Source organism: Mauremys mutica, chromosome 5, assembly GCF_020497125.1.
Source record: "Mauremys mutica isolate MM-2020 ecotype Southern chromosome 5, ASM2049712v1, whole genome shotgun sequence".
NCBI classification, from domain to species: domain Eukaryota; kingdom Metazoa; phylum Chordata; order Testudines; family Geoemydidae; genus Mauremys; species Mauremys mutica.
The window spans coordinates 48,522,852-48,540,563 of NC_059076.1; the positions used below are offsets into that span (position 1 = coordinate 48,522,852).

At 38.9% G+C, this 17,712-nt stretch overlaps 1 protein-coding gene across 6 annotated transcripts in view; it reads left to right on the top strand.

Annotated features, from left to right (window-relative positions):
- INTU (inturned planar cell polarity protein) overlaps positions 1–17,712 on the top strand; it is a 96,433-nt gene that overhangs the window by 57,395 nt on the left and 21,326 nt on the right. For all 6 annotated transcript variants that reach the window (XM_045019350.1, XM_045019353.1, XM_045019349.1 and 3 more), the window contains exons 7-9: positions 446–523; positions 2,074–2,263; positions 15,762–15,815. In XM_045019350.1, coding sequence (XP_044875285.1) covers positions 446–523; positions 2,074–2,263; positions 15,762–15,815 — 322 coding nt within the window. The remainder of the gene's footprint in view (positions 1–445; positions 524–2,073; positions 2,264–15,761; positions 15,816–17,712) is intronic.

Below are 17,712 nucleotides of genomic sequence, written 5' to 3' on the forward strand. Positions count from 1 at the left end.
ACAATTGTATTATTTTTTTACTTATTATAACACATCAGGCTATACTAGTAAAATAGTTTGGGGTCTATTTTGTAAAATGAATTGTCAAAAAATAAGGGATCTCAGTACAGCGCTTTGGTATTAAATAGTTGCTGAGAAGTGTTGGAGTATTTTCCAAAAGGAAGTGATAGAAGCTCAGTCTCTTGGGGTTTTTAAAACTAGACCAGATAAGACACTAGAAAATGTACTGTCAAGAACATAGCATCAGCAGTGAAATACATTGAATGACCTAATAGAGCTATTCCGTTCTTAGTTTCTATGAAGTGGAGACAGGCTGTTCTAATTTTGTGAATCAGTGAGGCCAGCAGCAATAAAGAAATTCACCCTCTCTTGATCCGTGATGCATTTCACCATATTGTAAACACAGTTTAAAGTGTTTTTTTTTTATTTTGTTTTGTTTTGCTAGTGTGCCTCTTTCTCAGCTAAGGAACATGATTACAGATGTTGTGAGAACCTTAAAATTTATGTATGGTTCTTTGGACAGGTAAGTGCTTCCAAAGGATATGTTTTTATTAGCTAATTTTGAGGTTAACTCTCAGACAGAGCAAGCGTCTATACCAAGTGTTTTGCTTTTTTGTATTTACATGGCTTTGCACTGGATTCTATAGCACTGGAAGCCTAATGTCTGTATGTTGTTGTCTGTTTTTGTTCCAACCTTACACTAATAAAATTCTTTTAACCTTCTTTGATAAGCAGCACACCTCTACCCCAAAAGACCGCGACCCAATATGACACTAATTCAGATATAACATGGTAAAGCAGTGGGGAGCCCCGGGCCCTTTAAAGCGCCACCCGAGACCTGCTGCTTTGCAATGTTATATCCGAATTTGTGTGGAGCCTCGGGCCCTTTAAATCACCACAGGGGAGTCCGGTCCAGTCTGGCACAGCGTACCGGCTCTTGCCAGTACGCTGTGCTGTACCAGACCGAACCCGATATAACGTGGTCTCACCTATAAGGCAGTGAGATTTTTTTGGCTCCTGAGGACCACGTTATAGTGGGGTAGAGGTGTATTTTTTTTATTATTGTTGTTTATTTTTTAAATCGCTTTGGTCCTGATCATGCAAAGACTTACTTGTGTGCGTAACTTTAGGCATGTCAGAAGGTCCATTGAAGCCCCTGGGACCTATTCTTGTAGACTTTTAGGTGGATCAGATTATTAGATTTTTACTAAAATGTACAATCCATAATTTTAACTTTTATTTGAGGGAGGGACTGTCTTCCTCTGTGTTCAGAAATCACCTAGCACATTTGGAGTGCTACTGCAATTTTCAATAATAATGACAAGGGCCAATGTTAGTATAATTTCAGTGTGAAAATCATAATAGTTATTTCTATTCCTGTGTTAAATAGCAAAAAAAAAATGTTATCAAGTTATTCTGCCTAGAACAAATGACATCAGGGCTCATGTTTACTGTAATAAGTATGCACACACCACTTCTTATACATGGGCAATGTTCAGATACATGTACACAGCTGTCAGTATATCTCAGAAAAGAATCAAACACTGAATAAGATGGATAAATCAATTTATTTTGGTACAATTTTAGGAGACATTTGGAATAGTAGAATTTTGTTCTCATTTTCTGAAGGTAATATGAAGAACATGCTATAGTATAATCTTTATTTAAAATTGTTTTGGTTGACATCAGTTAAACAATAGTCAACAATGGCAGGTATGTTAAAAAGTCATTAAATGTCCTAAAGAAAAGGAGCAGGTAGAGTCAGCCAGGCCACCAAAGAGATGAATGTCATTTAGAGCCTTATTTCAAAATCTGCAATTTGCTGTAAGAGGTAAACTGCAGAACTATTGGTATTACGAAGTACCAGTTGTTTTCCTAGCAAACCTATTTTTTATTCTGGGTAACAACCCTGTGTTTTTTGTTGTTTAACACTGAGTGGGGTTTTTTGTTTGTTTTTTGTTTTAATCCAAATGGAGTATCCTGCTTTAAAGCATCTACTATAGCATAGAGGATTATACAAACAAGGTACCAGTCTTGAAATGTTATTTTAACTTCCAGTTCATGTTTGTTCAGTGCTTTTTGCCAGGTGGAAAACGTTTCCCGCTTGGATCATTTTTTCAACCTGTTCTTCCAGCGAGCAATTCAGCCTGCCAGACTCAACTCGAACGCCAGCCCCAGTGCTCAGCACTATGATAGCTGCAGTGCATTGTTTTTAGACAATCTCCCAGGGGTACGCTGGCTAACGCTGGCTCAAGAAATCAAGGTAACCTCCTTTACAAATCTCTTAAGAAGGACTTTTACATGACAGGGTAAACATTTGACAAAAGCAGTTTACTTACCACACCATTTTCTGTTTCTTTCCAAGGTAGCTTTTGCTGTTATTTCTAAGGTGTAATTTAAACAAGGGCTTCCCCTATCTCAGGCAATCTTTTCTTTCTACCAGATCCTTCTATGGAGCAGTAATGCTGAATTTGGAACCCCACATATATTTCCATAAGCAACAGCATGCTGCTGTAAACACAGCTTAGTGTCTTCACTCAAGAATCAGGTAGGAAGAGAAGATGAACTAAAAAGGAGTTAAGACCTTGTTTAACAAAAACATCTCCAATATGTAGCAAATATAATAGAAAAAACAATTGATGGTACATGTTTGTTTCGTTCTGACCATTTAAATATTTTTCCAGTAGGCAGTCTTCTAATCTTTAATGTCATATTTTTATTTGAGCAGCTTGCGTTGCAGGAGAGTTGCAGCCAGCTGCTATAGAATCTGGAGATATGGCCACATGACGTTTGTGTGGCAACACACTGGTGCAGCTTCAATGCATCATTTTTCTGTATCTAATTCCCCTCAGATTCAGTCAGGAGCCGAGAGCTACACCAAAAGGATGTTTGGTTTTCTGCACTAAACTGCAAGGTGGTGGAGGGTTTGAAGAGAAAAGGTGAAATATTCTGAATATCTTAGAGAGCTTGGAGTGTTGCATCTAAACCTCTTCTTCCTGAAATGATCTGAAAGACTTAAATGGGGGATATTGGAAATTCCCCCAAAACCGAAGGAAAATCATGTAAAGAAAAAGAAGCCAATTACTAAACCTTAATCTATTTCCATAAACCCTACCATCACCTTTTCTATGGCTTACCTCCTGTCTACACTGCAGAATTTACTGTGCTGGAGCAATGTGTTATAATACAGCAGGGACACAACCATTTTATAATACAGCATTGTCGCGCCTTTGTGGGGGCGCAGGTTCTGTAGTATGGTCCCAGCATGATTTGGTTCTTCCCACATATGTGGTCTGAACTGTGCTGTAAATTAATGTAGTTGGCACACAATCATATTGTAATACATTGCCCCATCATAGTAAATTTTGCAGTGTAGAAAGAACCTAATATATGGAGAGTGTTTTGGGAAGACATTTTATGGAAATGCAGTAAGGGTAAAGGCTAGTTGTGTTTTGGTTGCAAAATTTATTTATTTTTCTTTATATTGTGTGTGTATAGGTCAGCTCTTGTTTTGGTTTTTTAATAAACACTTGTTTTTATATAAACTTAGCTCATAGTTTTACGTTAGCCTGACTAACTTGTTTGTGTTTTACCTCATCTTGTGTCTGCTGTTAACTATGAAACTGTAACTAAGGAAGGAGAGAAACATTCTAATTTGATTTTAGAGGTCAAGAAGCCCAACTTTATATCTGAGCACTAAATACACATGAAATAACCCCTGTTTGATGGCAGTATACATTTTATTACATTTTCTCTCTAAAAGTAAAAGACCAATTTCCTTTGTTATGAGCAATCTTTAGGCCTCTAAAAGCAGGCCAGTGTCTGACTAATTAGGGTGTAAAATAAAAATATTTGTTAAAAGAACACAGTAGAGTGGGTCTTTACAAAATAATAAAATAAAATTCCTTAATCAGGCTACCACTTTCCATCTTTTCCTCCTTCATCTTCATTTGGTTTTGTAGATTCCAAGGCCAGAAGGAAACATTGTGATCATCTAGTCTGATCTCCTGCATAGCTCAGGCCATAGAACTTCCCCAAAATAATTCCTAAAGAATATATTTTAGAAAAACATCTAATCTTGATTTAAAAATTGTTAGTGATAGAGAATCCACCACAACCCTAGATCAGTTGTTCCAATGGTTAATTACTCTCACTGTTAAAAATGTACGACATATTTCCAGTTTAAATTTGTCTAGCTTCAACTTCCAGTCATTGGATTATGTTATACCTTTCTCTTCTAGATTGAAAAGCCCATTATTAAATTATTTGTTTCCCAGGTAGGTACTTACAGACTATAATTAAGTCACCCCTTAATCTTCTCTGTGTTAAGCTAAACAGATTGAGGTCCCATAAATTCAATTTTCTAATCCTTTAATCATTCTTGTGGCTCTTCTCTGAACCCTTTCCAATTTATCAACATCCTTATTGAATTGTGGGCATCAAAACTGGACACAGCATTCCAGCAGCAGAGGCACCAGTACCAAATACAGAGGTAAAATAATTTCTCTACTTCTGCTTGAGATTTTCCTCTATATGCATCCAAGGTTCACATTATCCCTTTTGGCCACAACATCACATTGGGAGCTTATGTTCAGCTGATTATCCACCACAACCTCCAAATCTTTTTCAAAGTCGCTGTTTCCCAGGATAGAGTCTCCCATCCTGTAAATAGGGCCTACAATCTTTGTTCCTAGATGTAAACATTTACATTTAGCTATAATAAACTGCATATTGTTTGCCGGCTCCCAGTTTAGCTAGCAATCCAGATCGCTGCGCTTTAGTAACTTGTCATCTTCATTATTTACCATTCCCCAGTTTTGTTGTCATCTGCAGACTTTATCAGTGATGATTTTATGTTTTCTTCCAGGTCACTGGTAAAAATTTAAATAGCATAGGACCAAGAACAGATTCCTGTGGGAATCCACAAGTAAACACTCAATGATGATTTCCCATTTGCAATTACATGTTGAGACCTATCAGCTAGCCAGCTTTAAATCCATTTTAGGTGTGCCCTGTTAATTTTATATCATACTATTTTTTAATCAAAATGTTATGCGATACTAAGTCAAATGCCTTACAGAAGTCTAAGTAACCCATCACAGGCAGTACTACAATATGTTTTGATCTTTATGTGCTGTGTACGTTTGGATTTTCTTGACTGACATATCCATTGATTTTATTTATTTATTTATATACATAATATATATATAATATGTATATATATATACATACACACTGTGACTGTTGGACTTAATCTTCCATAGCTGCTATCTATCAGGCCTACAACCCTAAGGTCCTGATAAGGCATATTCTGTCAAATGAACATCAGTAGCTGTGGCCAGACACTGCTGTGTTCCTGTTCTGAAGGGCAGCCACAAGAAGTTCTTTGACAAAGCACTAAAGCAAGAGTCTAAGGGTACATCTACACTGCAAAGAAAGCCCAGGATTAATGGAACTTGAGTCAGCAAACCTTGGGTTTGAGAACCCAGGGCTTAAGTGTCTACACTGATTGCTGACCCTAGGTTGTGAATTTTTAAATGCCTTCCTCACCCCCCACCCAAACCCCCATTTCTGGCACATTGCTGGACTGCATTCAAACCCCCAGGTGTATTTCAGACAAACAATTTCATCACACATCAACCACATGGACTACTGAAATGGACCTACTGTATCGTTATAAATGGACTACATTTCAACCTCCCTCCCGCCTCCAGCTGACTGTTTGCAGGTGGTGTATTACACCATTGAGTAGGTACGGAGCACCATGTTAACAGGGAAGGCAATATAAGGTTCTTATTTTTAACAAACCAGAATCTCCTTGCTAAAAATTGTGCTGTAACTATAACTATATTAATAAATCCAAAAACTGAGCCAAAAACTTACCAGATCCAGGGGAACTTCTGCCTCTTCCTTTTCTGCTGCCAGTTCCATGGTGCATTGCTCTTCCAATGAGCCATCAGAAAGTTCCTTCAAGTATGGCCCCAGGATGTGCTGCAGCTAGCTGTTCCTGCAGCAAAGCCTCCTCAGGGACCAGTTTCATCACCAGAGTCACTTTGATGGCCTCATCCGGCTCTTGCTGTTGGCTCCCATCTCTTCCCATGTTAGATTCTGGGGTCAGCAGGTCACCATCACAGCTGACTAGGTCATCATACACCACTGTTGGCTCCATGTGAGATGCAGTACCCAGCACTGCCAAAGTCCTTGTAAAACTGGCAAGATGATAAATTTCTCAGAAATGCAATTCTGGTCCCTGGCTTTGCAGCTTTCTATCTTGAGCCACTTAATTGCTCCCTGCACTGGTCACTAGTCTGGTAAATTTCCAGTGCTCTGTGGGGGCTCTACTATTTGCTGGTAGGCATAATCATTCACGGCACTCTTACTAATATCAAATGTTTTGCTCACCTCACACCAGAGATTCACCAAAACCTGACTATGCTCCCTCAACCAGGAAGCCGCATGCTTGGCAAAGGACTTCTGGTCGGTGGCCATTGCAAACTCAGGAAAAGGTTCAGACAAACCCTAAAACAGTCAGTTTAAAATTAATCTGGATAAAATGGTTGTGTTGCTAATTGGCATAGAGCGGCATTCTGAGGATAATAAATAATAAAATGTTTTGCACATGCCTTTCTTCTTTCACAGACTTCAAAATGTTTGCAGCTCAGCTGCCAGAATAAAATGGAAGTGCCTAAACACTGAGCTGTAGTTGAGCAAAGGCAGGTTGTCTGCATTTCTTGGAATAGGAAGTGGGATAGAAAGGACAAAGAACACCATCCCGTGGGATTGTGGGACAGCAATGGCAGATTCCCAGGGCCCAAGTCCAATGTGGCTGCATCCACACTGCAAAACAGTAGGGCTTGAACCTGGGGTACTGGCTGGACTTGGGCTCAGACCTTCCACCTCTGTGAGGCCCTAGAACCCTCAGTACAAGCCTGAGTCTGAGAGATTTGTATTTAGACAGAAGAGGTTTAAGTCTTGAGCTTGAGTCTCAGCCCAGGCTTACATTGCAATGTAGACATACCCTAAATGTGGCTTATTGGTGTTACAGAAAATGCCCTAATTCTATGGCCTATGGGCATCTTCTTTCCTTCTTAGGCTAGGTTGGCGTTTTTGATGATGCTTCCTATTTTTCCTTCCTTTAGAGTTTGTACTGTTTTTTTTCTAATTATGTTTTAGCTCCAGTGCAAGTTACTTCACTTTACTGGCTCAATAGCTGCTTCTTTCTGCCTTCTTCAAAGGTTTTTCTTAGTATCTGCTCCTCTTCTGCATAGCAGCATCCCTGCCTGGAGCTTTTGACTCTATGGCCTTATCTAAGCATGCCAGAAGGGTGTGATTTGTAACACACACTAACATGTTGCACTCTAATTGTCCTGTTGACACATTTTAGAATGTGCCAACAGAGTCTACATGGGCCAGTTAGAGCATTTTACAAATCACACCCCTCTAATGCACTTTGCCGCCATCCTGTAGGCAAGCCCTAAAACAGATGGTTTAAAATTAATCTGGATAAAATGGTTGTGTTGCTAATCAGCTTGGGGAAGCATTGTGAAGATAATAAATAATAAAATATTTTGCACATGCCTCTCTTCTTCCACAGACCTGAAAATGATTTTTTGAAAGATGGGTAAGCATGATTATACCCAATCTGTAAATGGGAACATGGAAACAGAGAGAGGTTAAGTGAATGCCCAATGGTTATATAGCACCTAAGTGGTAAAGTTGGGTATGGAACACAGGTATTCTGACTTCCAACTGTATACACTCTTCCCTGCTACAGTAGTGAGCTTGACTATATGTTGACTACATATTTGGAAGAAAAAAAAAATCCCTTATCAATCTTCTCCCGTGAAGGTATTTAATTACAGATCTATGCTTACCCACCTAATTACCTCACGGAGTTGTAAAGCTTGATTTGGCTGTACTTCTGTATATTCACTCAAAAGAAGCTGATGGTAAGAGATCCATGTAGTTTCACGGTATGGGTGATATGTTGTACTCCCTGCTGGGAATCAGTCTCAGTGACTTTAAGAATCATAACTCCAGGAATTCTTGTTAGTTTCTGCTTGGAGCAGAGGCCCAAGATCATGGCTATGTTCTACTTTTTTCCCCTGTTACCTTAGCAAGTCAGTGTAGCTGGGTGCTGGAACAATTTGTATAGTGGAGGTGCTGAGAGCCATTGAATTAAACTAAAACCTGTATATGATAGAAACCACTTCAAGAAGAGGTGCAGTAGCACCTCTAGTTCTAGCACCTATGCTATGCAGACTGCAGTGCTTCTGCTGGAAGACATTCACTACTGTGCCTTGTTGATTCTACAGATGTGGGCAGGGGACAGGGTTAAATTTAACAAGCAGAGAAAAAAGGCATCAATAGAATATATTACTTATAAATAGAGGGCCTCTCATGGCTAGTGACATGGGCGGTGGGTATAATAGGCCAGGGGAAGTTTTGCCTTCCCCGGTGCTGCCGCAGCACCCAGAGCCCCAGTTGCGGGGTTTGGCAGTGAAGTTTTTGTTTTATTATGCCCCATGCAGGTTCCAAGGTGCCTGAGGAGGCACATACTGCTTCCTCAGCTGCCGCGGAACCTGCATGGGGCATATCAAAAGCATCTTTTAGGTAACAGAAGCTTTTTTCCCTGGGTGGGTTGGGTTCAGGGAGGGGAGGGGAGGCATGGCGGGCTTCAGCCACTCCGGGGCTCCTGGCGAGGCTTAGAACTTTGGCCAGCCAAGGGGGGTGGGCGCTCCGGGCTGTGGCTAGCCTGGGGCTTCCCCAGCCAAGGGGGGAGCACTCAGGGCTTTGGCCAGCCCGGGGCTCCTGTGGCCCAAGGGGGGCACTCCGGGTCAGGGGGCCATGGGGAGAGTGTGGGTGGAAGGGGCGGGGTCAGGGGCTAGCCTCCCCAAAGGGGGGCTCTACCCAAAGCCCAGGCCTAGTGAGGAGAAAAGCCAACAGAGCAACAATAACAGAAAATACAAGCCCATACGTCATTCTTCTCCTTGCTCCTGGAATGGCAGCAGTTTCTCTCCATGACCACAGCATATTCCAGATTACACATGATTCAATGGCAGGGATGGGCTGGCCTGCCAGAGCTGAGGAACAGTTACTCTAGAGACCACATGCGCCCCTTGGAAATCTATCGATGTCCCCATTGAGTTAAATCTGCTCCTTGTAGCATAAATTTGCAATGTGTGGTTTCTACTCCCAGCAAAAAGGGATAGGTGATAGTATGTATCAGCAGACAAAGAACCAATGTGACCATGTCCATAGAGCCAATCATGCTACCATAGGACTAGAGGGAGATCCGGACAATGTGCAAGGGGCTAGCACACTGCGTATAATGCCCCAGCATCTGTGAGGTTGGTGACAAGATTTCCCTTGAATCCTTTGGTTCCACATAGTTAACAGGCACAGCTACTGCATTTTCCCTGCCAGCACTAATCACAGCCTCTCTCCCTGAAGAGAGATGTCATGTTCTGTCCCCCATCAGCCTGCTGCATTTTTTTCCCATATTTTGTCCATTTTCTTGTGTTCTGTTATGCAAAGGAAAGATTCCAATTTTAAGAAGAAAAAATCCAGTATTGTATAGATGAACTACAAATATCTACCAAATCAGAGCCTGAATAACAAATACCTAGTTATGTGAAGTAGGAAATGTTTATTTTTAAATATGTAAAGCTTTTGCATCCAATCAAAAAGGTGTGCTGTAATTGCAATATATGCTTATATTCTGCTGGCCATAGCCTCTTTCCTCTGCGCTCCTATCACACTACTATCTATGAACTAAAGTATTTAAAAGAATTCATACAATTTAATACAAACCAAAACATTTGCTTTACAGAAGAGGCTGTCTCCACTTTAGTTTAAAATATCTTGTTTCACTGATTTTTGCGTATGTAATATTTACTAAATCTTCAGTCAAATAACTTGCATCTTCCAAATAAAGCCAGTTTAGACTGTATATCATTTAAATATGAAGAAACTCGTTATACAGTAATACATAATCAAATACTTTAAAAGATTCTTATTACCTGACCAAAAGGAGGCTATTTTTGGGCAGTTATCAGATTGTGAATGCGAGTGGGAAGAAGCAGATCTTGTTTGTGTTTGTACATTGCCACCTACAGGGACTTTTCTTGTATTGGAGATGGTCTAAAATGACCCTACTTTTTGTCATAAAGACAGTCCTGCTCTACACAAGTCATTAACCTCTAACTTCTGATAAGGATGCTTACAACCCCCCTGTGCTGTGGGGATTGTATGGGTTGGTGAATGAAGTATACGGATTCTCTTTTAGTATAATAATGCCAAATGACACAGATACTTTTAGCAATAAATTTAATCTTGTTTAAACCTGTGAAAATTGCATACTATACCATATAATTTCTTGAAGCATCTCAGTTCCTGTGTCATCTATAACATTGCTAGCCTATACAGCAGTATCCCTGACAGCAGGGAAACTCATTAATTTTAACAGCACTTTATCTAATTTAGTATTTTAACATTTTATCTGAATTGGTAAACTGAACAAATGTCTTTTTAGTTGAACAATGAGGGCTGCAGGAGTACTGTACCAGACATGTAGCTTTACTAACACACTCATTCATTCAATGGCTTTATTCTTGATCATGCTGAGCATTATTATTACTATGACTTTTAATTTTTTTGATTTTGAAAATCCTACTCAGTTTAAAAAAATTATAATCCAGTCTGATGTCAGATCAATGGAATTATAGTATTAAAACCCTTGATTATGGCTTCCAAGATGTCTTATTCAACAATTATTTCCACTATCTACCATATATATTATAAACATTTCTAAAATAACCTAGATTAAAGGAGAATCTGATTAGCTGACAGGTTCTGGACCATGCCATTAACTCAGTAGTAGACACATGTCAGGAACCATTAAGCATATTCTTTTACCACTTAGCCGTAGGCTTATGAAAACACAGGAAAAAGTAGTAGGGAAAATTTGACTGAGATATAGCCTTATTATTTTTCATATACCACTTTCTTGTTTATGTGCAGTTGAACTTATGCCAAAATTTAAAGGCAGCTTTTTTGTTGGAGTCAGGGGGGTCAGTGTACAAATGAGGCTGAGAGCTGCCAGTCTTTTATCCCCATCCACCAGGACACATGCTTAAGTTCCCTGGTTGAGAAGGAAGAGAGGAGTTGTCAGTCCCTACCTGCATCAAGAAGCAGGTCCATAAGTCACTGCCTGGGACATAGACTAAAGAGGCTGACTTTATGCATCTTGTAGTCTGTGCTGTTCATAAGATTTAGTCCCACACAAAATTCTGATTAAAAAGCTATGACTACAAAAAATCAGTATACTTCATATAAAATGAAGTCAAACTGATAGATCTCAAAGTAATTGTAAATAGAAAATCGTCATACTGTGGGGCATTTCTGATGGGATCCTACAGGAATCTGTTCTTGAACAAATGCAATATCAAAATCTTTATCAGTTATCAGTAAGGAAACAAAAAATCTTTACTGGTATTTTGCCAGTGCTACCAACTTTGGTAGAGTTAATTAGGACATATCTGTTCTACAGAGTGATCTGGATCACATGATCTAGGCTCATTGGAACAACATGTACTTTAATACAGTTAACTACAAGGTTGCTCATCCAGGAACCAAGAATGCAGGTCACACTTATAGGATGGGGACTGTATTTTTGAAATCAGAGACCTTAATCATGATGAATAACCAGCCAAATATGCACTACCTGTACGATGCAGTGGCTAAGAAATAAAATGTGATCTGTGGGTGGATAAGCAGGGGAATATGAAGTAGAAATATGGAGATATTACCACTATATACTGCATTCGTTCATAATAGTCCCTTCTGGCTTTAAAATCTATTATGACTTGAACTTATCTATGAGCAGATCTAATAGGTAAGATATGTACCAGCCACAATCTTCTGTGCACTTGGAGCAGGGGGATTCAGTTTATACAACTGGACACTAATTTCCAAAAATGTTGTTAGGGAAATGAATTAAAGGCTTAAATGTGAGTATATACTGTAGTTCTAGGATGAAGCTCTAAAGACACTGAATCCAGGTAGGAGTCACAAGAAATCAGCAGCTTTCACTGAATCAGCTTGACAAAATAGAGCCTTCGTAATGGAGAATGAAGGGTGCCTGCTACCTTGGAAAATGACATTTTGACTTCAAAAGATCAAGATTGTTGGTTTTGGTTTTTATTGCGTGAATTCAATAAAACTCCTATTCTGATATTTACAACAGGGCATATTTCTAGCCCACTCATGCTCTAATAGCACTAATTTAAAGATTCTTCACTTTTACAAGCAAACTTTGTAGGTTTTGTTTTGGTAGGAAGTATGTCAAGACCCAGGGAGTCAAAAATATGACCATATAAGCAGCTGGCTATTAAATAAATGTTTTTTTAAAAGACAGGCACAATTTTTAAGTAAAATTTTTAACTGGAATTTGGAGCAGTCTTTTTTATGGCTAGTAGAGAAATTATCATCTCTGTTCAATTTCTAGTCGAAAAAAATCTTGAAATAACCTTCGTCAGTGTGCACATTTTACTGGATTTGGTATGCTGTAATAATTTTTACATTGTATTTTGATTTAAGAAGTGTCTGATACCATGAGCCAAGCACAGCTATAAGGCTTAGTGGACCTATTTGATTCCTCTCCCTTTTTTTTGTTCATTTCACTTCACATAATATATACAGAGATATCTTTTGAAGTATGTATATATACAGGTTGTGAAAAATTTATCTGACATGTTCTACACCAAGAACTATAAGTGTTAACCAGAATGAAAAATACATGTGCTGCTACACACCTTTGCCCACTTCCGAAAGACTGCCCCTGTAATTTAAAGGGAAAAAATAGATACATGCTGGCCAGTGTAGTATATTCAGTTCTAGCACATGGTCAATCAGCGACCTAATACACTTTTTGAAAGGTAATTTATTGCATCTCTTTTGTTTTTATAACCTTTCCTTTCCAGGCTTCGCACTACTTTTTCTTTCTTTTCTATAATAAATAATGGTTATTTGCAGTGTTGTTGTAGCCCTGTTGGTCCCAGGATATTGGAGAGACAAGGTGGGTGAGGTAATGTCTTTTTATTGAACCAGTTTCTGTTGGTGAAAGACACAATCATTCAAGCTTACACAAAGCTCTTGTTCAGGTCTGGGAAAGGCACTCAGAAGTGTCACAACTAAATACAAGGGTGGGTGTTGCAAGATGAAAACCATGTGTGATATGGTGGTCTTTGTCTTTTATCATTTTTTTGTATGAGTTCATTCAAAAATGTAGTGACTGTTCTGTTTTACCCACATAGTTGTCAATTAGTGCACCATATGACATGCACCCCATGTTGTGATAGGCATATGTAGAATCCATGGATCTTGAAGGGTATGTTGGGGTGGGTATTGATCATCGTAGCACTGAAGATATGTCTGCAGGTTTTGCATCTGTTGTTCTGGTAGGAGCTGGAGCCTCTTTGAGTTGGTGTTTCCTGGCCTGTGAGCAGCTTGCTTCTGACAATGAGCTTAAAGAGGTTGGAGGGGTTGTTTGAAGACCAGAAAAAGGGGTTCAGGAAAGATGTGGTCTCCACTGAGTATGGGTTGTAACTGTTTAATGATACATATGGGTTCCACTGTGAGTGGTAGGTGACAACGAGGGGTGTATGGTCTGAGGGTTTTTTTCCCCTGTACAGGGCTTTGGAGTGGAGCCCGGAGCTGGAACGCAGAGCAGTAGGTTTGTGCCCAGAGCCAGAGCGGAGCAATTGAAAAATTTGATTGCTCCAAATCCCTGGTATTGAAGCAGGTTCTCTCAGAGTCTTTGGAAAAATCTCTCTTCCCTGCTTCTTTCCTCATGTCTCCCATCAGTCTGTCTCTCTCTCCCATCCTCGTAACCCATACACACACCTGCATCAACTCTCTCAACCACCCCCTTAGAAATACATAAGGGTTGGAAATATATCAGACATCTAAAACTCAGAGGACTAAACCTACTAATTAAGACTGATAAAAGCATAGGAGGAGCCACCATCCAGGAGCAACATTTAACTAAGAAGCCAATCTCTGCCACTTCCCAGTTGCTGGAATTCCTACCTAAGACTCCAGGGGTTCTGAAAGGGAGGAGAAGTCTCTATCTGCCCCCTCCCACACAAGAGCCTTCTGGCTGCAGCCAAGGTGGGATGTTTCTGCTAGTCCTGACTGCTGCTCAGTGCCAGCCTCTGCAGCAACAGAATGAAATTTACCTGACCTGATTCTTCCCAATTTCACCGCTGCCAGTTGGGTTCCCATTAGCAGTAGTGAAAACTGGCAATATACTGGTTAGTTTTCCTTCTCCTGCAACTTGTGAAACCTCTGACTAGCAACAGACATATTGTAGTTTTCTGTCCGAAAATTAAGGAAGACAGCAGTACTTACTTTCAGTTCATATTTGGAAGGTTATCTTTGCAACTGTAAGGGCTAGACATTTGTGTGTGTTTGGGTCTTTATTTTGTTTTAAATAAAAGCTTGGATTCTTCAGAAATGAAGGCGCTTATTTGGGAAAGCTTGCTACTTACCACAGACTTTTCCAGCACCGTATATGTAGTTGTGGGGTTTTTTTAATTCTCATGTTAATCTCTAATTCTGACATCTGTCCCCCTGAAGAAAATATATGAAAGGCATTTCTGTGAGTTTGACACTCTTGGGGAAGTGAAATTTGAACTTTCTGTCTCTCTCCGTTTTGGAGAGAGAAAGCCAAGAAAGTAGTAGGAAGATCTTGGAAAAATATATAAGGACATTTTTAAACCCCTATGTTTCTGAAATTCTTTGTGCCCACATTTTTCAGAAAAGTTACACTGTGTAACAAGTTGAAATTCCTGGGGGATTGGTTTTGGTGAAGTTGAGAGTGAGTTAAAAATTGGGTTTATATTTGGAAGCTAGTTTCAGCCTTAATTAGGGAAGGATTGGCAATCCTCCTTAATAATAAAAATAAGAATATCAGTTCTATGTGGGATAGATGTATAATTTAGTTCTAAACCAAGAGAGAAGTCGAGAGGCATGATTATTTGTGACTGCCAACAGCATGGTTGACATTTCTATAAATCTGAAAAACTTACTATATCTCAGTAAGAGACAGCTTGTTTACAGAACCCAAAAAGGGTGCCATGTCTTTTTTAAAATTCTTTTCATTAAGTAGCATATTTGTCATGAACCTGGGTTGTTGCTATTATGTTCTTTAAAAGTATTTTTAGTAAAATTTATATTAATCAACAGCTCCTGAAACTAAACAATATGCAAGCTTATTGCTGTTTGAATAGAACAAAGGTAACGTGTGAGAAAGTTTTGGAAATTTCCATAGAGACAAAAAGTAAATCCAAAGTGAAAAAGATTTTTCTAATAACTCAGTTGGATACTAAAGCTTTGCCAGCTTTCAGGGGAGCCTCCTGCCTTCAAGTTTTAGTCCATGAGGAAAGTAAGATTGACATCTCCTTTATATAAAACAGTGGGTTCAGGAGACAGAGTGATTTTTCCATCATTCCAAGAAGAGGGAAATATGCAGAAATTGGAAAAGATTTTTCTTTAATCTTTTGGAGAATTCAGATGTTCTTGATCTTTGATAGTATTAATGCAAAAAGTATGGACAATTTTTTTACCATTTCCCTATAAAGTAATGAATAATGACTCTTAATCTTGTGAGACTACCCGTACTATGTCATATACGTTATTGTAATTGTCAGTATATTTGTTGGAAAAATATGTTTGTATCTACCATTTCAATATTTCAGATGGAAATTGACACAGCACTGAGTGATTTGGAGGCAGCTGATTTTGCAGAGCTGGTAAGGAGCATGTTTTTATAGGGCAGGCGATTTGTGCTGTTCACATTCAGTAACTTGAAGAAATCTTGGATCAAAGCCCGTTAGTTTTCTTAACCAACTGAAAGTCAAAGCAAGCTATGTCACAATGGTGTAACAGTCATCCATATTTTTTCTTGATTTGTAGTAAAAGTTTAAAGAACTTTCCTTTTTTACTTCATGAATTTCTCTCTGTAGTTACACCAGTAACTACAGGGACACTGAGTGGAAACTAGATCTGATATAATTGCAAGCTTGACTGATGCTTAGCTCAGCTAAAAAGCCATTCTTTGCCACAACAGGGATATTTTCTTTTTCAGTTAATAGTAAAAATCAACTTCTCTTTTTCAAGTAGTTATGGATAGCCCTTAAAATTGCTGTACAGCATTAAGAACAAAACTCACCAATCTTAAGAAAGCAACTAAAAGTCTCAGTAACAGAAAGGCTAGAAGGCTATGTGGTGCAATATAAGACATTGTTCTTACCACATTTTTGTTAACACCTTAATGATGTAAGCCTAATACTTGTTCAAGAATGATGATATATATCATTGGCATAAAATTGTGCTTGTGTGTGTGTGCACAGAACTGGCTGCTTTTCTCTACACAGTACAATTATACACATTCACAGTTTTCAAGAATTTTTATCTTGGAACAAACTTGAAAGAAGCAAGTCATTCAAGCATCATTTTTTGTATGTTTCCTTTACTACATATCAAATGGTGAGAGATAAATATGTTTATACTTATGAAAGTTTTCTCCTCAGTATGAAAGTCCCTCTTAAAGTTTCTTCTGGAGCAAGAATTTATTTAAAAATGAAGTTATAGATGGATCTGTTATGCCTACATGTAAAGAAAATATTATTGAATATATGTACCACTGAACATTTTTTGGGCTTCTGTCTTTTCTTTTTTTTAAATTAATAAAATGTCTGGGACTGTAAATACAAGGCAGATGGATGTCTTTAGTCCCACTTCTTGTTAAACTTTACTGTTTGTGTCTAATAGGAACCAAACCATTTGTTTCCTAAATAAAATAATTTCCTAATGATTATTGAAAATTATATTTAAAAATACTGGTTTTTTGAGCAGAGCTATATGTATCCACTACATTTAAAATTAAAGCTGCCCAGTTGAGATCTGTGTTGATTGTGAGAGCATTTGTCTATTAAATTTACAGGTAAACGAATGAGTTAATGTTGGGTAACATATTTCCGGGTACTCTGAACAAGGACTGGTATCTCTTCCTAGATTTGCTGTAGGAGGTCCCTCTGGTGGCAAGAGCTATGCAACAGCTAGCTGGCTGTTATGACCTGTGAAACTTAGGGCAGGTCTACACTATGGGGGAAAATCGATATAAGATACGCAACTTCAGCTACGTGAATAACGTAGCTGAAGTCGAAGTATCTGATATCGAATTACTTACCGTCCTCACGGCACGGGATCGATGCCCGCGGCTCCCCATGTCGACTCCGCTACCGCCGTTCGCGTTGGTGGAGTTATGGAGTCGACATGAGCGCGTTCGGGGATCGATATATCGCGTCTAGATGAGATGCGATATATCGATCCCCGGGAAATCGATTTGCTACCCGCCGATACAGCAGGTAGTGAAGACGTACCCTTAGAGAACACTATAAAAAAGCCATCTGCTTTACAGATAGATTAGAACTGAGTAGGAAATCTGAGTACCTTTTATGCAGTGCTGGAAATAACTATAAAAATGACTCTGCAGTGACTTGAAAACCAACAATAAAGTCTAAGTGTCATATTTGATTTAGCTGTTTGTTCTAACTTCACCTCTCTGATGCTCAGCTGCTAATAAATTAATATTTAAAGAAGGCACTCTGAATAATTGAAATATTAAATAACACTGACTGTCATTTA